Source organism: Fundulus heteroclitus, chromosome 9 (genome assembly GCF_011125445.2).
Source record: "Fundulus heteroclitus isolate FHET01 chromosome 9, MU-UCD_Fhet_4.1, whole genome shotgun sequence".
In the NCBI taxonomy this organism is placed as follows: domain Eukaryota; kingdom Metazoa; phylum Chordata; class Actinopteri; order Cyprinodontiformes; family Fundulidae; genus Fundulus; species Fundulus heteroclitus.
The window spans coordinates 29,278,971-29,302,680 of NC_046369.1; the positions used below are offsets into that span (position 1 = coordinate 29,278,971).

General features: G+C 39.2%; 1 protein-coding gene and 2 long non-coding RNA genes across 3 annotated transcripts; all 3 read right to left on the bottom strand.

Annotated features, from left to right (window-relative positions):
- Positions 1 to 464: 464 nt before the first annotated feature.
- LOC105939630 lies at positions 465 to 1,092 on the bottom strand. Its single transcript, XR_004931609.1, has 3 exons — positions 1,031 to 1,092; positions 659 to 745; positions 465 to 561 (listed from the first exon to the last, which is right to left on the bottom strand). It is a non-coding gene; the product is annotated as an uncharacterized LOC105939630 (long non-coding RNA).
- Positions 1,093 to 8,493: 7,401 nt separating this feature from the next.
- On the bottom strand, positions 8,494 to 15,192 carry LOC118564086. Its single transcript, XR_004931623.1, has 3 exons — positions 15,118 to 15,192; positions 14,144 to 14,145; positions 8,494 to 8,506 (listed from the first exon to the last, which is right to left on the bottom strand). It is a non-coding gene; the product is annotated as an uncharacterized LOC118564086 (long non-coding RNA).
- A 2,794-nt stretch (positions 15,193 to 17,986) lies between these two features.
- Positions 17,987 to 20,045, bottom strand: faslg (Fas ligand (TNF superfamily, member 6)). The gene is made up of 4 exons (XM_012866399.3): positions 19,615 to 20,045; positions 19,042 to 19,090; positions 18,874 to 18,936; positions 17,987 to 18,797 (listed from the first exon to the last, which is right to left on the bottom strand). The coding sequence occupies exons 1-4, from the start codon at positions 19,987 to 19,989 to the stop codon at positions 18,379 to 18,381; spliced, it is 906 nt and encodes a 301-aa protein (XP_012721853.3). The 5' UTR covers positions 19,990 to 20,045; the 3' UTR covers positions 17,987 to 18,378.
- Positions 20,046 to 23,710: the final 3,665 nt, after the last annotated feature.

Consider the following 23,710-nt stretch of genomic DNA (forward strand, 5'->3'; position numbering starts at 1 on the left):
CGTTGTGGGAGGCGTCGCTTGACACGTTGTGGGAGGCGTCGCTTGACACGTTGTGGGAGGCGTCGCTTGACACGTTGTGGGAGGCGTCGCTTGACACGTTGTGGGAGGCGTCGCTTGACACGTTGTGGGAGGCGTCGCTTGACACGTTGTGGGAGGCGTCGCTTGACACGTTGTGGGAGGCGTCGCTTGACACGTTGTGGGAGGCGTCGCTTGACACGTTGTGGGAGGCGTCGCTTGACACGTTGTGGGAGGCGTCGCTTGACACGTTGTGGGAGGCGTCGCTTGACACGTTGTGGGAGGCGTCGCTTGACACGTTGTGGGAGGCGTCGCTTGACACGTTGGGGGAGGCGTCGCTTGACACGTTGTGGGAGGCGTCGCTTGACACGTTGTGGGAGGCGTCGCTTGACACGTTGTGGGAGGCGTCGCTTGACACGTTGTGGGAGGCGTCGCTTGACACGTTGTGGGAGGCGTCGCTTGACACGTTGTGGGAGGCGTCGCTTGACACGTTGTGGGAGGCGTCGCTTGACACGTCCAATTCCACTTCATTGGTTTCCAGTTGCACTTAAAGGAACAAGGTCATTGTTAGATATTCACATACCTTTTAGTCTTATAAATGTCCATGTAATGAAAAGCTTGACAGAATTTAACAAATAATTACCTTCTTTTGAAGTTCCAAACAACCTGGAATCCATTGACTGGAGTAAAGCAACTTTTTTCTTTAGAGGAATCTCATTTTGGGACAAGGCTGAAACAAATCAATGTCAGTTTAGCCAGAAGTAAGCTTGTTTAACAATTTGCATATCCACACACTTTTATCTTACAGTTTCCAGTTCCTTTTTGTTCGTAGTGTATTCCTCCATTTTGATCAATCGGTAAACAAGACCCTGTGAATTGAACAGCATATTTGTTTTTTATAGCATCTTTTCACAACTATAGCGGCAACCTTCCGGGATCACAAATTGCCAGGTGAATCACCCATACTTTTTAAATATACACAAAAAAATAAAATAAAAAATTAAACTACACAAACCTTTAAGCCACAATGTGACTACACAAAAACCCAGAAGCCAGATTCCTCCCATAGTTCCTGCCACAACTGAATGGTCAACCAGCACCTGAGGCTTAAATAGAGCTCTCTACAGCTGTCGCTCATCAGCTCCTAATTGTTTTGTTTATCTCAGACAACCAAAGTCTTACTGAGTATTTACTGAGATCAAGGCAATTTTTTCCATGAACATAGTGTAGCTTTTTATTGATTTTTTTTTACGTTTTCCTTACCATGTTTTCTCAGCAATTCTATTTAAAGAACATTGTGGCTTTATAGACAATTCTCATCCAATAACAAGCCAAAGAAATGGAAATACAATTACATTTTGACCAGTAAGAGCTCCTATCTTATTTCATCTAAATTGTGATTTTTCCCCCCCTTTTTTCCTTCTCCTGCGAATTCGTTCATTCTCCCCATAATGGCATTTTCACAGTATTAACATTTCAACTAAGGAGAGTTATGCTGAGTCTTAGTCTTCTGACCCTTATTTTCCATATTAAGAACCGTACTGATTAGATAATATTCTAACCTCGTCAGCAAGAGGTTATGAGGCATCATTTTAATTTTATTTTTCTCTCAGAATTTTATTTTCTTTAATATTAAATGCATCTAGCAAAGTACTGCAAATTGTAGAATTGGGAATAGGCTTTTGCTTCTGAACTTTTTTAGTTCACTTTTTTATTGCTTTTGTGTATCTGTTATGGAAATACTTTGTGCCTGAAAAAAAACCTTCAAACTCAAACAAACAAACAAACAAAGATGAATGTAATATTCCAATGTCTTTATCTTTTGATCGTGGCCCCATCTTGCTAGTTAATGCTGTTCAAATTAATTTGACATGGAATCACAAAAAAGTCAGTTAGAAAAATCTATCCAACATCTATCTTTCCATCCATTGTCCCAAGGTTAGTTTGACAGATTAGAAAACCTCTACGATGGACATACAGACATCCCTCTCTCTCTAGGAACTATACCAAGCTCTTTCTGTGGAATCCCAAGGGGGTTTCATGTTAACAGGGATATTTTGAATCCTGCAGCTTCCCTGAGGTTACTTCCCAGAGGGATGTACCTGAAGCTTAGGATCAGAGACTACAGTCATTGAAATCATTTCAATGGAGAGGACCAGTGGCTCTGCTCTCATCTTCTTCCTATGAACAGCCTGCCTTTAAAACTGATCCTGGCCACCCTCCCCTGCAGAGCAATGCAATTGATGGCAGTCATGTTTAGTGAATTTATATTTGCAGCAGTAAAAATTAGAGAGGAAGAGTCAGTTAACTCCCTGTGAGCTATAGACCTCTGCCCGTATTCAAAAAGATTCCTAAATATATTTCTTAGAATTTTACCTCGGTAAGTCTAAAGTTATTCACAAAGCACCTTAAGCCTTAAGAGAGCTCCTAAAGTGAAAAAATGTTTAGAGTAGTGAGGAGTGTCTGTATTCAAAAAGATTCCCAAGACTAAAAGTAGCTTTTAGTGACGTAATTTCAGGCAAAATCTTAGAATTTCACAAATTCTTAGAATTTTACTTTGGTCAAATTAAAGTTATTCACAAAGCATCTTATGAGAGCTCCTAAATTGAAAAAATGTTAGGAGTAGTGAGGAGGACTTTGAACGAGTCTGACAAAGTGGGTGAGAATACCATTTGCTTCAGTTCATATAATTTTAGGTAACATTCTTGTTTTGATTTAGCCATATTTTATTTAGTTTATAGTCTGCAAACGTATACTATCTCAGGTTTGTGTATGTTTTGCATTTCTACAGATTGTTTACCACAACATCTTGGTTTAAATCAATTCACAGTTCCCGTTTGTATCTATTGTTTGATCATTTAACTTGTGCATTTTATTTTGGTGAACTTACCTTACTTATCTGTGTTTTCAGGAGGAAGTGTTACCTCACTTCCTGTTATTATATTTTCTTTGTTCTTTTATATCAGAGCCTCCACGGGACCTACTAGAACATCGGGACAAGTAAAAGTGAAATACAAGAATATTCTACAAAATGGTAGCCTTTAATTATTATACTTTATTTTAAAAAGCCACTTGTTATGTCAACAGATCCAACTTTCGGTGTCATTCCTTAGACACTGGAAGTAAATGACGCGTGCAAACCGGGAATTTTAACTAAAAATTCTTTATCTATAAAATAAAGTTCTTCCTTTTCCAAGTCATCCACAGTTTACACGGTAAAACTGTATTGCTACGTCTCTAGATAATCCATCCATAGTTTTTTTCTAAAACAATATACGGCTCGACAAGGAAGCAAGCCTTTCAAAGTAAAACTAAACTTCACAATAAAATGGCCTGAACAAATCTTCTTACTGAATATGATAAAAAATAAAAATCAAACCATCATACAAATAACTTAAATATTTTCTATTTATGTCTCTATCTCCACTTTTCCTCTTTAAAAGCCACTGTGAACTGACCCGTTGTTCCCCCCCTGTCGGCTGGCGTGAATGTAGCAAGAAATACTGCTTTTCTGTTTAGACAGACGAAACACACCCTGACGCTCAAGTCAAGCATAAAAAAATAGGACCTTGCATATTGCGTAGGACCAATGACTTAACCCTAGTTTTGTGTCTTTAGGGAAATTATTCCTCGCTTTTATCAATATAGCTAGTCTAACTATTGCCATCATGCAGGTTTTACAAATGCACAAGGTTTTATCGAGTGAAAACATTTTAATCTGTTTGTCGCTGCTTTTGGATGGGTCTATATTGTAGCTTGTTTGATGAGCTTTAGCTCAAAAATGTGTCAACTCTAAGAATCTTACATCTGGACTAAAAATGGAAAGCCTGTTGTTCATGCCAGGAATCACAGCCAACACTGGGGGCTGAGCACCCCTAAAGGTCAGATCCTAGAATCGCCCCTGATGCAAACCAACACACTAAAAAAGACTCAAGTGCGAGCCACTAGAATTGACAAAGATTCCTGGATAGGTGTTGAAACATTTTCAGAAAAACCGAGTGAAAGTTTGGCTGCCTCCAATTTAAGCCTGTTTTTTGTAGCGAAGACCCAGATAACTTAGAATTTGCAGAGGCACAAAAAAAAACAATAAAAGAAAAGCACATTAAATTCAAAATAATTATTTCAAAATTTTAACTCTTTTATTCATGAAATTACAAATTAAGGGTCAATTGCCTGCTTTGTTTTTTTTTTTTTTTTGTGTGTTGTTTGTTTTGCCTAGCTAGGAAGGATAACCAACACTAGACGGCTGCAGATTATGTGACAGGACATAAACTTGTGCATTTCCATTATTTCCAGAATTTTCTCTGCCTTATCAAGCTCCTGTCAGACATCTACCCTGCCTTGTGTTTTCTGGACAACAACCTGGACTGTTACCAAGACCACTTGTCAAGCCCTACAGATCCACCTGCCTGTCTCTGACTTGCCTAAGTATGACCCATCCATTGGGAAAGCTTTCAGCCTCTGCCCATTACCTGCATGTCACCACCTCTCTGCTCTCAGCCTGCTCTGAGCATTGTTGACAAGACAAACACAAAAACCTTGTTCAGAGGAACTTTCCCTGCAAGGCAGACAAACAGGAAAAAACAAATGCTGAACAATACCGCAAAGTAATCTACTGCTACAAGCTAAAACTGTCTGAAAGCCTTTACCAAGCTGTATATCTTAGTCACAAAAAAAAGGCCTTTGAATTACAGTTTGACATTTAGTTAGTTTATTGCCATCTCACCTGAAGAAAAACCAAGCCATGTGATCCACTCCTTTTCCAAAAGCCTCACGTCATCATTTCCTTCTGTCACACAGAACTCCTGAATCTCTTCTTTAAAGGGGAAGTCCGGTCAACAAGGAAAAATCAGGGTATCATTAGCTATAGCTAAAACTAATACGTTTGTGGTTATTCAATGAACTTATCTTTAATCAATAAGAAAATAAAAACATAAATTGTCATCTGAATCACTGTGTATGGGGGCTGACATTACTGCCCATATTTGGGCAGTAAGGGGCGTTTGACATCACATCCTGGGTCGTGGAAAAGCGGAAGCGGCGACAGCATTTCTCTCCGCTTTCCATGCAAAGTCAATAGGAGCCATTCTACACAGCTGCGATCATCAATAATTTTTTCGGATTTCCAGAGGACTTCACTGCTGACATTCCCAAGAGCTATTGCTGAAGCAACAATGCCCGCGTGCATGGCCATCGGATGTTCCAACACAACTGATAAAAGTAGAAAAAACATTGCTTATTTCAACTTCCCGATTCTTGAGCCACCGGGCTTGTTGCTGGATTGCCAACTTGAACAGAGCGGATTTGCCATCTAACTTCTGGCCAGAGAGAAAACACGTCATATGCAGCAACCATTTTTAAAAAGAATATTTTGAACATGACATGAGAGCAAGGATTTTCGGTAAGTTATTTTTTATTTTAAATTTTTTATTTAGAATTTGCGGGGATGGTCACCGAGCAGAGGGGCGGAGGGATACCACATGTGATGTGGTATCCCTCCGCCCCAGCATGTGCTGGAACGCTCTTATATTTTAATATTTATAGAATAATGACCACCTGCCCTATTTATGAGAGGGCAAATATATAACTTAAGTCACTTCAGCGATCTCTCCTCCGCTGTGTGTGTGGTTGTGTGCGCTCCGCTGCAGCGCCGCCAAAGCCGTGCTGCGGCGGAGCGCGCGCGCGCACACACACACACACACACACACACACACACACACACACACACACACACACACACACACACACACACACACACAGACACACACACACACACACACGCGTGTATACATATATACTGTAGGACCCGACTGAGTTTGCACTGGAAATGGGTACGCTGGATTCCGTCAAAAGTCCGGTTTCTGTCAAGAAACTCTTCTAAAAAAATCCATATCGCTATCAGATGATGATAGCTCCACGGAGCTCCCATCAATGTCACTAAGTACTTCATCACTCTCTGCTTCGTACAGAGCACCAGTCGTCACCATGTTGGAAAATAGTGCACCGTGACAAACAGAGCGTTGAAACTTGCTCAACTACGGGTCCGCCGAGTGACGTGAAAAAATGGGAGGTGACAGTACTATTCTTGACCAAGATGGATTCCTCCACATAAACATGATTAAATGAAAATTATTCATAATTAAAAAAACTTATAATTTTTTGCACAGTATGTAGTAGTTTTATATTTAAAGTACTTTCAGTGGTTTGAATTCTGATTTTGACCGGACTTCTCCTTTAAAATACTGGAAACATTTCTGCACTTTGCCCAGGCTGAACCAACGGTATACCTTTGTGGTAGATTATGTCCCGATGTTCAGCTTCATTTTCCTCCAAAAGAGCAACAATCTGTTTGACCATTCAGTGTGTTGCCTTGATAAAGGTAACTATTTTAGTCCCAACATCAACAACATGGTTCACCAACGACTTACACAACGCTTCTTGATGTATAATACAATGTAAAAATGTACATTTCTGCCCGGTTTTTGTTTCTGTCTCTTTATTCTGCCTTCTTTTTAACATTGTTCCCAAACAGATTTGCGCAACCATCAGCTGTCACACCTGCAAGCAGGTCCCATTTCAGTCACAACATCTCCAAACATGGATTTCTCTCAGAAGAGATCTTCTCCAGTTGCGGTCCCTTTCATTGGCTGCATGGCTGCCAGTTCTCCAAGGATCTTAAAGCCTGTGGTTATCCCTTTGACTACACATTAGGAGTTAGACCATGTCATGAACATCACAGGTCTCAGCCAAAAATTATTAAAATGGTCCTCTCTGTTTTTCCCTCTATATCCTCAATCCTCCTTGTTGTTGCATGCTGCCCTTTGACCAGAGCATGCCCTATACCAGGTGATGTCCTGTACCGTGTACTGCCCAGATCTGATCTACAGAGTGGATCAATGCTGAATCAAAATGATCCAATAAAAAAAACGCTCATCACAACTACCAGGTAGTCTGGAAAATGAGCATCATCTTCATAACTCCACAAAGACCTCATAATTGTCAGGAGTATCTGCAGTCCACCTTTAACTTTTCACTGAAACTGTCCTGGAAAAGATTTATGCACTCATAGATACAGGATAATTAGCAAACAAAGTTAGTTAGCAGTTTTTATCACACAGCACAATGCTGCAAGATGCTGCAAGATTTGAGGGAGCGTGCAATTGGCATGCTGACAGCAGGAATGTCAACCAGAGCTGTTGCTCGTGGATTGAATGTTCACTTATCTACCATAAGGCGTTTCAGAGAATTTGGCAGTACATTCAACCAGCCTCACAACCACAGACCATGTGTAACCACACCAGCCCAGGACCTCCATTCCCAGCATGTTCACCTCCAAGATCGTTTGAGACCAGCCACTCGGACAGCTGCCGAAACAATTGGTTTACATAACCAGAGAATTTCTGCACAAACAGTCAAAAACCTTCTCAGGGAAGCTCATCTGCACGCTCGTCGTCCTCATCAGGTCTCCACCTGACTCCAGTTCGTCGTCGTAACCGACTTGAGTGGGCAAATGCTCACATACGCTGGTGTCTGGCACGTTGGAGAGGTGTTCTCTTCACAGATGAATCGCGGTTTACACTGTTCAGGGCAGATGGCAGACAGCATGTGTGGCGTCGTGTGGGTGAGCGGTTTTCTGATGTCAATGTTGTGGATCGGGTGGCCCATGGTGGGCAGGTGTCTGTTATGGACGAAGAACATATATATATATATATATATATATATATATATATATATATATATATATATATATATATATATATATATAGATAGATAGATAGATAGATAGATAGATAGATAGATAGATAGATATAACAAACTGGTTAAAATACATCCAGCAGCTTTCCTAACCTATCAGAGTATAATTTAGAAATGTCAGCAAGTGAGTTGACCTGTTTTCAATAAAAAATAAACAGGGTTCCAAGAAAAGAAGATAAGACGGGAGTCCACAGAGAGGAAGACCAAGGAAGTGAAAGATGAACAGGCTGTCTTCATCAGACAGTCAACACAAAATACTAAAAGAATGTCAGGAGCAAATAAAAAAAAACTTTACTGACAGTTGCAGACAGTGACAGAAATTAAGGAAGTGAAGCATGTGTGGCATTCACTTTACAGTGTCAAGTATGCTGCCCACTTCCAAGAGAATTGTGCAGCATACAATCATTTCAATAAAAATACTTGCATGATATCATTAAATATTATACAGGTGTTTCATTTTGCAAAAGATATGTGGTGATCTGGTAATTATGTGAAGTGATTTAAACAACAGTTTGTTTTCTAATCTGTGCCCATGCCTAAACAGTCTTAACTATAACTAGCAATGTACATTTTTATGACACCGGCAGAGGGCGCCACAGGAGTGATTGACAGGGTGTAGCAAGGCGGAATAAAATCAGAGGTAACTGTGATATTATGGAGGAGTAAAGCATGTTACGCAATGGTTTAGGCCGGGAATTAGAATTTGCAGAAGTTTTTTGCACCCAGGAGGGATGAACTTCTAGGCACTCTAACATGAATTTTGATTTTTCTTATCTTTTAAAGTTCCAGTGTTTTCTATATGTTAGGAAGCTGCTTGTTACTTCTAAACCCCTAGTTGATGTTTTTTTGCATTAGATTTCTGTTCTTGAAAACCTTTCTTTACAGTCTAGCTTTCTAGACCTGACCAGAGGAAAAATGTGTCTAAGTTTTGCCGTGTTGATACTTATACTCATTATGTGATACGTATTGACACTTCTTCCAACACCAGTATCTGCTACATAATCCCGAAGCTGAATATTCTCAACTCCCACTTACCTGTTGGCAAACTACCTATTTGTTGTTGTAATGCTGTTCTTTCTCTAATATATGCTGATTGTAGCTTGATATTAACTGCTTAAAAAAAGAGCATACTTCTAAAACCCCTCCGGGTAATTTGGGTGTTACTTTGCACGTTTCCTCTTTTCTCTTAACCTATTCGCGCAGACTCATGTGCATGCATCAGCAATGCGCCATCACCTCCTGAGCAGCTTTTAAACCTTCTTGCAGGACAAGTGCAATCATATGGGGCTTTTGTTATTCTCTTTCTTAGAGAATCACTGCAACACTAAGTTTTCAGTGTAGATTTCCATTGGTTCTGGAAATTTCCCATTAACACTAACAGACCGGCCCTACAAGTCGAGTCCAGTCTGTCAAGACAGCCAATGCTCAGGTTTACCCAGTGAAAAAAGCAGATGGATTAGAAACTACTTGCTAGAGATGGAAACTTACTAAAGCCTTTGAATGTGATAGTGCATTTTTAACTCTTATTAATTTAAAAGATGTGTTAGGAGTCCTCTAGTGGAACAAATCCTGTTGTCTTATTAAGCACCAACAGTGTGTTAATCAAGTGTTCAAAGATTATGTTAGATTTACATTATTGGTATGATCAAGCATGATTAGTAAATTAATAAACATTCTGAATAGTTTATAAGGAAAAGAAAGTTGTCTTGATTTGGAGCAGGTGTCAAATTAATTTAATCATCTGACAGATGGTGCTAGAGACAAGGGGAGAACAACATAAATAAAACTCTAGCATCTTGAATTTAAAGAGAATTTTTCTAACTTGAACTCGTTCTTGCACCAAGAGGGTGCAAGTTTGAATCCTGTGTATGGGTTCTCTCTGGGTACTCAAGCTTTTCACCCACAGCCCAAAAACTGGATTGTTAGGTTAATTGGTCTCTCTAAATTGTCCTTAGGTATGACTGTGTGCATGTATGGTCCTGTGTGTCTCAGTGATGGACTGGGGACCAGTCCAGGGTGTACACTGTCTCTCGCCCAATGATCATTAGAGACAAGCACATCTGGTAATAAGCTATAAGCTTATCAAAAAGAACTTTGGTATGGAGACTTGCTAGAAGGTTGAGTTTTTTCATTTTTTTTTTTAAACCTTTGTGTTTTGGACCATTTTCTTGCAGTAAGACCGAATGATGACCATTTTCAGTTTCCAGGCACAGTCCACAAGATTTTAAAGTGAACTGTCCTCATATTTTAAAGAGTTCATGCACTCTGACAAAGTTTATGTTCCTTTGGAAGAGAAAATAGGCCAAAAGCTTCACTGACTTCCCCTATATTTATCAGTAGGCGTGATGTGCTAGCCCACATATTCATGTCATACCCAGTAGGCTTGTTTCTTGCTGTAAAGCTAAGTTAACTATCATCTCAATGGAGCACACACACTAAGTTTAGGCCAAACTATAGCTTAGCAAACACCACATGTTTAGTTTGCACAGGGAGAACATGCAAACTCCATGAAGAAAGACACAGGGCAAGGGTTGTACTTGAACCCAGGACCTTTACAAACCGGTTCTGTTTTATAAATCTATTAGAGACTAATTTTGAAAAATAATCTATTAATTTTTACATTTAACTTCCTGTAACTATTCCTAAAGACTGACTTTTTATGGAAAACTTTACATCCGTCTTTTGAATCCTGCAAGACACTTCTTGTCACCTGTAGTACCTGGATCCTTCACCAGGGAGCAGGAGATAGCCTGGGACTTGAGAAATGGGTATTTGAGGAAGATACAATTCTATGTTCAAGTATTAGTGGTCTAGGAAACATGAATCAAATATTATGCATAGGCGTAATCAAGTTTGGTAAAACCCTACTGTGCATAGATGCTCTGTTTCTTACTGTAATTTTTAATATATATGCGTAGAGGTTTCATCCAACAGCTTTTAAGTTTGTGCACCACCTGGGATGTAGAGGTTTGATCTATACTATTGACCCTACTGCAAACAAGCAGTTGCCTCTGATTTAAGCCTGTTTGCTGTTACGATGACCCGGATAACTGAGAATTTGCACAGACATATTGACCCTATTGTCCCAAAGTGTCTCGAAAACACTGTCACTTATAAACATAAGAGGCCTTTAGTTGCTCTGTGATTAACCAGTGGTCATTTTTAACCACACATTCTACTATGCACCTTGTTTCTTAAATGATTCCTGGTTAACCATTTCAGTATTTGGTGAGAAAAGTCCTGAACATGCTCTGTGTGCCACCAGTCTACAGATTGTCAGAGGTCCAAGTCTTTAGCCCACTGATCACAAATAAATTATTCTTTGAATTGCGATCTCATCTTCAGTTCATCATTTTTATCAATAAGGAAAAACACCTTGCATTGAGATCTTGCTGTATTCGACAGATGTCTTCAGTAAATAAAATATATTATCACACAGATTCAAAATTTTGATTAATTTAAATTAATAAATTTACCTACAGGATTCCTTTTTAGTTGTGTCAATTAAAAAAAAGTAATTCTGCTCTGTTGTCTTCTATCTTTTCAACTTATCACAACTGAGGTAATTTTATGCAAAATATGGCAATTTTCATTGGAATAGAAACATACATAAGTGTCTACATCTACAACGACTTTCCAAAGGTTCCCCTAATCAGTAAAGCATGACAAAATCTCTTGTACATAGCCGTACGAGCCATTGTTACCTAATTTTATCTCACTGGCTGATGTCTTGAGTTGGTGCTTCAATATTTCCACTCAATGTGGAAAACTGAACAGCCCTCTTTTGTGAGGTGCACCAGTCCCTCCTACGGCACACACCTTCACAACATGATGCTGCCACAGTGCTTCACATTGAGCATGGTGTTCGTAGGTGTGCAATTTTAAACTTTATCCGTGTAAAGATAATTATGATAATTATGATCAACACATATGTTCACAGGTCCCGTTTCAAGTCTGTAATGAGTCTGTAATAAACATTTTCTCATCAAACCCATGACAGTTTAGCACACCTTTATAGATGGATTGATGTAGGTTAGGATTCTAACTTTTACAGATTATTATGACACAATAACACCACATAATCCACCAATGTCGTTGGCTAAAAACCAGGTGGTTCCTTTCACAGTAAAATCTGTGAAGTCTGTGAAATCTGTAGGTTACATGCTGAATACATGAAATGAAAACTATTAATAAGACTTGAGACGCATACCAGGAATTCAAGTAACAGGACAAGTATCAAAAAAGTATTATCTGGCTTTTTATGTTGCTTTTAGAGTATTGACTTCTTCATCTGTGACCATTCTGTCGATATTTATGGAATTGTTATGGAGTTGTTATGACAATCATGTGTTTCATCCTACATCTTAACAAAAATAATTTGGTGTTTTTCTGGGGTTGATACACACATTTCTTATCAAAACATGCTGGAAATTATCACCATGGATAAACCTGATATGTGGACGTCCACAGTTCTCTTCTCTTTGAAGACATCGCAATCATTCTCTTTATAAACTTCTGAATTTGAATAAAATTTTGAAAAAAACAATCAGTAAGGTATTTTTAGTGGCAGTGGAAAATGGGCTAACTGTTTCCATCCATCCATCCATCCATTTTCTGACCCGCTTAATCCCTCATGGGGTTGCGGGTGTTGCTGGTGCCTATCTCCAGCGTTCACTGGGCGAGAGGCAGGGTACACCCTGGACAGGTCGCCAGTCTGTCGCAGGGCTAACTGTTTCCTTAATTTGCATTAAGCAAATACAAAACTGAAATGGTTAGTTTGTTTAATTACAAATACTGCTTTTGCATAACATAAGTACATATATAGCCCAACCTGTATAAGATAAGAAACACCTATATTGTCCCACAACGTAGAAATTTAGTTCTGCCAGCAGCAAAAACACATAGACAGAGCTACACCCTAAATCCGCAATGAAAAACAAAGTATTAAAGCAATAGAGAATGAAATCAGAAAGGCAAACAATACAAATGACGAGAAAGAAAGTGTTGCACAAATATTGATAATGCGGCATATTCAGACATGTACTATTCAAGTTAAACAGAAGAGTAACCTTTAGCCATGAGGGAGCGCTAGACCGGTTACTTCCTGGTTTAGCGCCCATGAAGGCCACTGGCAATGCTGCACTGTCGCAAAATTAAATCATCACCCTCCATGATTTGGAGTCATGGAGTTAAAGTAACTCCATGACTTCTCAGTCTGCTGGTCCAAACTGATTCGGTTGAACTACGTTTCGTCTCCAACTTGTGCTACTGCACCATCAACTATTTGCTTGGCTTTGCTTAATGCTAGGTCTGTAGCTAATAAGACCTCCATGCTACACGACCTGTTTACGTCTCGGGATCTGGATTTTTTATTCATCAAAAAAACTTGGTTACAAGAAGGTCAGTTGTTCCCGTTCTCCGAACTTCTACCTCAGAACTGTTCTTTTATAAATACTCCCCGGTTGTCTGGTAAAGGTGGCGGACTGGCTACAATCTTTAAATCCAGTTTCCAATGTCTAGAATCATCTATAAATTAATTTTCTAGTTTTGAGTTTCAAGTGTTTGAAGTGAAATTAACTGAACCAATCCTGTGTGTGGTTCAACAAGGATTTTATTCATCGAATCTCTAAACTTATGGCATGGATTACTTTAGAATATGATCATATTTTAAGTGCAGGTGATTTTAATATCCATGTATGTTGTCCAGATAAACCTCTGGTGAAGGATTTTTTGGACTTGATTGATTCATTCAATTTAACACGATTTGTGGTTGGGCCAACACACTTAAGGGGACGTACTCTGGATTTGGTGTTATCACATGGACCAAATCCAGAGTTTCCATGTTTGGATATCATTGAAATCCTTCAGACATGTATTTCTGATAATTTGCCTGTTTTATTTTCTATTAACATTTCATCTTCTGTGGATACTAACAATACTAAACCTCTACTTTGTCGTACTATAAACTCCGATACTGTTTTTCAACTAACTACACTTCTTGCTAATACTACATTCCCTACTGATAGCAGTCTTGATATTGAAACTCTTTTTCAAAATTTTATCAATGTATGTTCAAATGCGCTAAACACGGTAGCTCCCTTGAAAATTATAAAAACTAAATAAAATAAACTTTCAAAGCTGTGGCTTAATGAAACCACTCGTGCACTCAGACGGGAATGTAGGCGTGCTGAGAGGAGATGGAAAAAAGATAAACTGCAGGTTTCGTTTGAAATTTTAAAAGATTAATATTTAATTATCAGAATACTGTCAAATTAGAAAAATCTAAATATTTCATTAATCTTGTAGTTTCAAATAAGCATAGGCCTCAAGTCCTTTTTAGTGTCCTTGATAGGATTGTTAATCCCTTGATTACATCTGGCCCTGTGGCCTCTGTTGAACTCTGTGATGCTTTCTCTGAGTTTTTCACAGAAAAAATTGTAGCTCTTAGAGGCTCAAATACCCTGTTAGATTTAGACTCCCAAGAAATGCCACAATGCACAGCTGTTTTGGATCATTTTCAGACAGTTTATTTAGATGAACTGACTTCAGTTATTAAGCATCTGCGGCCATCAAATTATTCTTTGGATTGTCTTCCTACTCGTCTGATAAAGGACATTTTTCTCACTTCCAGCCATTTTATTTTAATGATGATAAATGCCTCATTGCAGTCAGGTTGTGTCCCATCAATACTTAAACATGCTGTGGTTAAACCCCTTCTTAAAAAACCCAATCTAGACTCAAGCGTATTAGCAAATTTTAGGCCCATTTCCAAACTCCCCTTTTTATTTAAGGTTCTGGAAAAATTAGTTCTTAATCAGTTTGAGATGTTTTTAAAAGACAATAATATAACTGAGAAATTTCAGTCTGGGTTTAAAGCTGCACATAGCACTGAAACAGCTTGGCTTTAAGTGTACAATGATCTTCTTTTAACAGTTGATTCAGGCAATGTTGCAGTTTTACTACTTTTAGATCTGAGTGCTGCATTTGACACTGTAGATCATCAGAGTCTCTTACACAGATAAAAACAGTATGTTGGCCTGAGAGGCCCAGTATTTGAATGGTTTCAATCTTATTTAGAAAATAGAACTTTTTCAGTTCATCTTGACCAATGCTGTTCTGGGGCCAAACCTTTAAAGTATGGCGTTCCCCAATGCTCAATTCTAGGTCCTATTTTGTTTATTCTGTATTTACTGCCTCTTGGTCAGATTTTCCATAAGTTTAGTGTTTCTTTTCATTGCTTTGCAGATGATGATCAGATTTATATGCCTCTTAAACTACAAAATGGAAGAAATTAATCTCTTCAGCTATTGATAGATTGTTTAGCTGAAGTCAAATCTTGGATGGAACAAAACTTTCTTCACCTTAATCAAAGTAAAACTCAAGTTATATTATTTGGTCAGAGTCTTCACACTACAAATCCAGATCTGATTCTTGGTTCTTTAGCTCGGTTTTGTCAGACCTCTGCTAGGAATCTTGGTTTTAATTTTGATAGCCGTTTAAAGCTAGATAAACAAATCAACTCTGTTGTTAGATCAAGTTTTTGTCACCTGCGGATTTTAGCAAAAATTAAATCTTATTTTTGTTTTAGGGACTTTGAAGGACTTATCCATGCTTTTATTACATCCCGTTTGGACTATTGCAATTCATTATATAGAGGCATGGATAAGTCACAGATGCAGCGACTTCAATTGATCCAGAACGCAGCGGCTCGGCTTCTTACAGGAACCAGGAAGCGTGACCATATAAGGCCTATACGGGCCTCTTTACATTAGCTGCCCATCTTTTATCGAATAGATTTTAAGATTCTTTTATTAACCTATAAGGTCTTAAATGAATTAGCTCCCCCTTATCTTAGAGACCTTTTAAAATTCCAGTCAGTGTCGAGAAGTCTACGTTCAAATAATCAACTACTACTGACAGTTCCTCGGACTCGACTTAAGAGGAAAGGAGATCGGGCCTTGACCTCTTCAAATTAAATCTGCCCACAGCCTGGATCATTTTAAATCGCTTCTTAAAAACTTATTTTTATTCTTTGGCTTTTATTTGAAGCAGTGTTTCCCATTCTGTTTTGTTGATTGGTGTTGTCTTTTTGTAACTGCACTGTGGTGCAGTTTTATACCTGTTTTTAAAGTGCTATATAAATAAATTTGACATTGACATTGACATACAAGACAATGGAGGCCGAGTTGTTTTCAAAATGTTACTCTCTAGAACTTGTTTTCAAAGAAAATGCACACCTTATATAGGCAAACAGTAGAAATGCAACTAAACTTTTCAGTTTTGACCAAAAAACATTTGTAAGCATGAGCATGTTGTCGAGTTTCAAAGACCACACCTAGTATAAGAGGCGTGGGAGGGAAATTACACCATTTCAACTAGTGTGTTGTGCATGGAAATCATAATTACAATGTCGTCATAGAGACGTGTTAACAGAAACGAAACAATTGTATTTTCAATGGATCATTGATGTGTAAACAGGGCCTAAATTAAAACATAGTAATTAAAAGTGCTAGGCCCTATCCACACGAAAATGTTTTTGGTTAAAATGGAAGGGCTTAGTTGTGTTTGTACAGTTTGCGTATGCCACAATGCGACGTTTTCTATGAAAACGTTTTTTTTTTTTTAAAACATCTTGGTCTCTGTTGTAGTGTGCACAGGAAAAAGTTTAGCTGCTTGTACGATGAAACCCGGGCACAGGAGCAGTAGGACGGCAATCGGTAGAAATTAAGCAGGGAGTGCTGTGGTTTAGTTTTAAAGAAAATACCGCCTACTAGCATGGTTAAGATCTCTTGCATGCACAGTTGGTTTAAAAACCCCTTAAACTGCAATGACTATCTCGTCAACAGATATTTAAAAAAACAACCTCAAAATTATCTTAAGATTTTATCTCTTGCTGTGGTTTCATACTGAAACATGTGCTCTGTTTTTTTTTAATAATGGCCTACTTATATTTTATTTGCAATCTATTTATAAATGTGAAAATGTAGTCTCCAAAGATCAAATATTATAAAACAGATGAAAAGCTCAATGACATGTAGTGCATTTTTAGTTCAATCTGTGTTGATCGGATAATAAAAGGTTTGATGTTATTTGAATCCATCTACAACCAGCTAATTAATGGAAAGGAATATGGTGCAGAGTAACAGGTGCAGCTGTGTTACTTGCACAACAAGATGTGTTTAAACCAAGATGGAGGGAGATCTTTACAGACTAAGCTAAGACAAGCAGTATTGCGAAGTGAATTTAGTGAATGCTGGAAAGAGATGTAGTACCCGCCTGTGTGCTAATTGCAGAGCCTGGGTGTCATCGCCCAGACAAGGTTGTCTTAATTATGCTGCTGAGTAAAACCAAAATTGCCCTCAGATGTGTGATTTTGGAAAAAAAGAGAAGGAACCTTAAACTTATGAAACCTTATAAGTAAACCTTATAAATGAATAATAATTTAATGTGTTTATTTAATTAGTGGAAGGCATTTATTTATTATTCTGTGATGAAGGGACAAATTAATCAGCTTCTGATTTACATGCACTAAAGGAAACGTCTGTCTGAAACCAGTGGCTTTTACAGGCCAGAAGATGAAATGTGTGACTGAAACCATAATTATGATAATACAATGCTTTTTAAAAATGCTTTGCAGGTTTTTTTTTTCAGGTCTTACCACCCATCTCCTCTGATCTTGGTCCTGGAAGCTAATTTCTAAAGAAGGCCAACCGCATGGACAGAAGAAAGCATAAAATCTTTCACAAAAATCAACCTGCAGACTTGCAAGACCCTCTTGATGTTCACACAGGAAGGAAGTGCGTCAAAACTGCTGCTGTTATATCCCTCGTTATGTGTTGCCCGGCCTGCACATTTTGTCACTCCACTAACCCAGCTTTGTGGTATACAGAAGCGAACACTGCAAGGAAACTGAAAAAAACTAAAAAAAAAAAAAAAAGTATGTGGTGGTTAGTAGAATAAGGAGGGTTGCTTGTCTTGCAAGTCTATGAAGTAGTTATTTGATTTCAAGCTTATCTGGATAATGTCTTGAAGCTGCAGCCTCTTCACCTCAGTGGAATTTATGACAATGAAACTCACTTCCAGGAGCATAATGCAAAATAGTTTCCAGTGGTCATGATAAAAACCACTGTAGGTGTTTTAAACAAGACCGACCACTCAACTATGAAACAAAGTCAACATCATTTTGTTTTGTTGTACAGAAATTAACACACATAAATCTCCATAAATCATTCCTTTATTCCCCTTTTAAAACACCCAATATATAATACAGGCATACATAACAAAATAAATACCGAAAATGCTACAACTATATCAGCACCTTAGTGTCAACTGACTAGACATCTTTCACAAAAGCAACATTTTTGGGGCAAAAAAGGCTCTGTTCATTTCTCGGTGCTTTTTTTTTTTTTCCTTGAGCTGCCAATAGAAAAATGTGCAATAGGATCTCTAAGTTTTTACATTACAATAAGAAGCTATTCAGTCCAGGTATTACAGACAAAATACTGAAAATACAATCAAAGGTTCACTTTGTTAAAGTTATGAGTAGGTTATCCTCATTCAGAGCAAAACCACTGCACAGTAATACAAAGCCAAAACAATCAAAGCTCTTCAGATCTTGAATAAGCCGAAGAAGTTGCCGTTATGGGAGTGGCTGAGATATTGAGGGTGCGACACGTTCACGTAAACTCTGTCGAACTTCCCTAGCTTTAGGACCCCGCCGAGGTAGTTGTCTGTGGTCCACGAGTGGGCTGCGCGCTGGGCGCAAAAGCCCGCCCTGTGGGCCTCCATCAGAGTCACAGTTGGGGAGTGTCCCCCTCTCCTCACAAATATGATATGGTTAAAAGAGGATTCGGGAAGGCACTTCGAAAAGATCAGCTCAACTCGAGAGTAAATTTGGTAGACTCCTGACTCGTTGACCTGCAGGGAGCCATCTTCAATTCGATAAGACACCCCTCCAGAGACGAAGGCCCGGCCAGCCATCGGCTCCCACCGCAAAGTCTTTTGGGAAAGTTGGTTGTTAATTCGCCCTGCAAGAAGAGAATTACACTAAGCAAAGTGGACATGAGAAAATGAATGACTGTGTCAGCTCAATAGAAACCTTACCAATCACATGAGCTGCGGGCCTGTCCTTGTTCTGTTCTTCATTTGATTCAGGCTTATAGAGACCTGAAATGACCATCACATTAGTCCCATCAACTGTTTTTTATTTATTGGGAACATTTCCATCATTAAAGGAGTGCTTTATGTGCAGAGAACACAATGTTCACATACCAATTTGCTTCAGAGGTGAACCAAACTCTGTCACGGGTACAGGTTCAACCTTGTGGGAAATGAAAGGAAGAGAAACTCAATACCACATCACACGGAGACATGTGGCTCAATGCTTTCTAAAGCTTCAAGCTCTATCGCGGCACATGTGAGATAGAGGATATCCTGTCTGATTGGACGGGTGACCACAGTGGAACGACCAAGACTCTGGGTTGCATTTTAAATGTCAGGGCTGAGGAGTGAAACTGTAACACTAAACAGTTTCAAAATAATTATTAAACTTCACATGTCTGCCCAAACTTTCCAGCCATGGTTCCATTCTCCCACCTCCTACCTCTCATTCACCCCCACTTTATGCAAAGATGGCAGAAGTCTTAATTTAAATCGTAGCTGCTGAGCATTACACACTGAACATTGCAGAAATAACATACTTTCTTGGTAAAAATGCCCTTTATCAACAAGCAGAACTTGAAGCAAATGTTTTACCAAAAAATTGGCATTTCTTTAATACTCATGGCCATTTTTTTTTACTAAAATACTGCACTTAACTTTAATGTTTTTCTTGTCAGCCCTTACCTTCTCCACATCTTTGATTTTTTTCTGGATGTTCTGGATCTGCCAGGCTTCAAACCCCAGGGCTGCAAACACCAGCAGGAACAGCATCAGCAGCACCATGGCCAGGCTGGGGCTGGCCCCCATGCAGCCTCGGCTCCTGCCGCGGCTCTTGATGGTCTCCGGGGCCGGCGGGAACGACCAGCAGGGAATAAGGTTTGGAGGAGACACCGGCTGGCGTTGACCTCCGCCTTCGTCCACCAGGAACACCTGCGGGAAGGGGTACCTCTGGTCACAGCTCATGGTGCAGGTCCTGATTGGGAGGCAAGTTGTTGTCGAGTTGGTCTGCTCTGCACTGAAGGAGGTGTGGACTTGTGTCTGAGAATCTGTCAATTTCATGTCAAACCCAAGATGCTGTCAAAGCATTCGCCACCCACTATTCCCTCCCACGCCTCCCCTAAAGAGTTAAACCCTGTTATCTACGCTAGGCTTGCACGAACTGTTGCTCTCAAGAAGTACTGAATCTGAACATATTGTCTTTCCTGTATACCTTTTCTCAACATAACTCATGCATGTTGTGGTTTTTTTTTTTTAAATGTAAAACCTTTCCATCTTTACTTGTGCAGACTGCAGACCGATAGGTTTAGCTGCACCTGTAAAGTAAAGGAAGTTTGAGGTTGAGCTGACCCATACCTTACTAACCACCCTCTCGTTTTCTACATAAAGAGACCTTTTCACAAATTCCATGAAAGGAAAGACTGACTAACGTCCCCTTCAGGAGCCGTTTTCTCTATCGACACACTCAAACGTGCCACCGTCACACTGAATCAGATTCCACCTGATCGAAAACGCTGTCTGATTGCCGGGCTAGATTCTTTATGTGTGTCAGCGTGGATCGGCGTGTTGGTAAACAGTGATGCTGCAAGTTTCAAAAGCACACAGCGTATTCTTGGTGGGAAGAAGCTGCTGCCACATGAAAAGAAACGACTGCTGCGCATTGGCTTGAGTGCTGTCGGCTTCTGAAAGGCTCGCAGAAGCATTCACAGCCATAAATGAACGGGGGTGAGAATTACAACGCAGACCAAGATCTGAAGAGAGAGCTCACAGAAAGCTGAGTGCAAACATGCGCCGCCTCCCTTCCACATGACTAACACCCAATGCTGTCGGGTCATTTGGTGAGCAAGCGCACGGATTGATGGATTTATATGCCGCTTTCAAACAACCAACTAAGAAGGCCAAAGCGCTTCATGCTGCATAAGAACATACAACCATAAAATCAGACGACAGGAAGAAAAAGAAAAAAAAAGGCCACCATGTGGTTTTGGTTGAGGGTGACTTTGCTCTTATGTGACTTATCTGATAGTTAAAATCAAAATCAATTTTGTGGTCTCTTTAAAGGCCCACATATATAGATTTTCAAATAGCACACTGTCCGTTGCAAAGATAAATAAAACAAATTAAATGAGAGATCGTTATGGCTCATGCTTTCTGCTGCAACTCTGAACAAGACTGCATGTCGAAGCAAAAGCTACGATCAAGTGAGGACAAGCTGTTCTGGCGAGATCTATCTATCATCTGATATGCAAAAAAAGCTTTGGTGAGATTCTGTGCGTGTGTGTCAGGACTTGGCTTTCTGCTGCAACGACGCTGCAAAGTTCCCTTTCGTTTCTCCAGGTTCAGGTAGACAAAGGGAAACCCACCTTGCACTGTGCACAAAAGGCTCCAACTTAAAGGGCAATTACGTCAAGCTTAACCATAAACTTCACAGACTGCCGGTAGCCTGGAAGCCGATGTGTCTGTTTCCCAGAAGTGTCATGCTGAAACAGTCGCTCGCAGCAACACCAGCAGCAGCAGCAGCAGCAGCAGCGGCAGCGAGCAGGTCTGGTGGGAGGGTAGGGTTTTGGGGTCTAACCAGGCCGCATTCACGCTTGCTGCTCCAGTTATTATAACCAGCCGATCGAAATAAGGCGAATTACTGAATCAGCAAGTACTTTTCTCAGTCATTGTGTCTCCCACCGTCTTCTTCTGGCGGTTGTGGTCTTTGATGACTGATAACACAAATAACGCAGAAAATGAGAAGGAAGTTTGCTACCTGGAGAGAATGACATAACTCAACCTAGATTTTTGGGAAATATACACTTGGTCTGTATTTCGACCGAACCTTTCCATGAGTTAGCATTTCCTAAGAGAGGCGCCTTGCAAAAGCATTCATGCCACTTGACGTTTTGTAACATTATAACCAGAGTCCTTAATGCATTTTATTTGGATTTATGTAATAGTCCATCACAGTGATCGCCTTTCACTTCATAAATTACAACACAAGCGTTTTTTTTACAGCAGGGGTGCTGTGATGTCCACACTTGCAGCCATGCAGTGAATGTCACTAACAACACGTTATGCATTAGATGTTCATATTCGCAAACATGGCACAAGCTTTGTCACCTACTTTAACCCATGTCTGCTTATTGGTAACTTTATCGGTAAGCCAGCTGCTTTTTTTAGCTCCCCTTTGTATTGAACTGGGTTAATCCACTAGTGTCTAAGTTCACCTTTATCTCTTGTCGGGTAGATCTGTTAACAGTTCTGTTAAATTTACCGTTAAAGCAGCCAGTTCATCTGACCTCTTTAAAGAGCCGTGACATCATTGGATGTTTGTAGGTTGCTTTAAAAATAAACTTCAACTGCATCCTCATGCCTTACTTGCTTGGTCCACTACAGATGGTGTTTTAATGGCTGACATTATGGTATTAGTGTTCCACCACATATAACAACGTGATTGTCAGCCTAAAAAACATAATTTGGGGTTTTATTTGACTTTAACATGCTTGCTATAAAGTCGACATTGTTTAAAATGTCTTTGTTATGACAAGACCTTAACTTAAGAAAACCCCAAACCAAGCCCTTAATTTAACTTAATCCCAAATCAAGCCCTAAACTTAACCTTGTCTCTGTTAATGTCAAATTGTCATAACAAAGACATTTTAAACAATGTCAACTTTGCTTTAATAGTGTCATAATTTACCGAATGACAATTAATGACAACAGTCCTAAACATTCATAAAGAGTCATTTATGTTCATAACAGGTGTTATGTCATGTTTATGACAGTGTAATGTCAGTCTTATGTACACCCCTTCAAATAAAGTGTAACCGAACGTTTTCATGCATGAAATGCGGATTTACGCAGCCCCTCCAGAGTTAACACGGACCTCTTAGTTACTTTTGATTAACACCTTCTTTGCGTGGCTGTCAGTTTACGTATGCGGGGATCTCTCGTTAAGATTGCAGCTTGACCGTACTCTTTCCATTCCTGAATGATGAGATCTGTAAGATGTTCAAAGTTCAGGATTATATGTTATAACATATACGTTCTAACACAACACAGATTTAAAATACTTGAAAATTAAAGCTGTGTTTGTACAGAATTTAATTTACACAGGTATAGACTCTAAATAGTGATTGCGTTGGACTTTTTTCAGGGGTGTTCGCCTTTTCCTTTTGTAAAAAAAATAAAAATAAAAATCTAACCACTGCAATTTCTTCTGAAGCCACAGGGTTATTTCAAATAGACAGTAACAAAATTACAGTATGACTGTATTTGTACTGTCTGAATTAGGGCGCAACCAAAAAGAAAAAATATAATTAATTTATAAATTTTATTTTTTTAAAGTGTCACCTGAACTACAAAGCAGTAAACACGAAAACTAATGTTAACATTCTTCATGGAAATACGTACCTTTAATTCAGTTGTGCAATTATTTAAATTTTTGTTAATTATTTTGGTGCTCTGTGTGCCTCCACTTTCCTTTCAATGTTATGCTCATATTTCATTCTGTTCTTTCTAAAATAGATTTTTTTCTTTATAGTGCAAACAGTACATTTGATCCACGCAGTGCTTCTCTCCAGTGTCTGATTCTGAGTATCTTGGATTAAATTGTTTTTGGTGATCAACTAAAGTCAGCAGAGTAGGTTGCTAAACGTTTTGACTAGTTTCTGCTCTGTCAGCTTCACTCTGAGTCCACTGTTAACATGTATTCATGTTATTAATAGCCACAAAATAATAACTTTACCACAGTTTAGTTGTAATGCAACTGTCTGCTGAGGGATTTTAACGGGGAATT

Coding starts and splice junctions, on each gene's coding strand:
- faslg (XM_012866399.3), bottom strand. CDS start 19,989: ATGAAATTGACAGATTCTCAGACACAAGTCCACACCTCCTTCAGTGCA. Junction 19,091..19,614: donor AAATCAAAGATGTGGAGAAG/GTAAGGGCTGAC, acceptor ATTTCCCACAAG/GTTGAACCTGTACCCGTGAC. Junction 18,937..19,041: donor TTCACCTCTGAAGCAAATTG/GTATGTGAACAT, acceptor TGGTCATTTCAG/GTCTCTATAAGCCTGAATCA.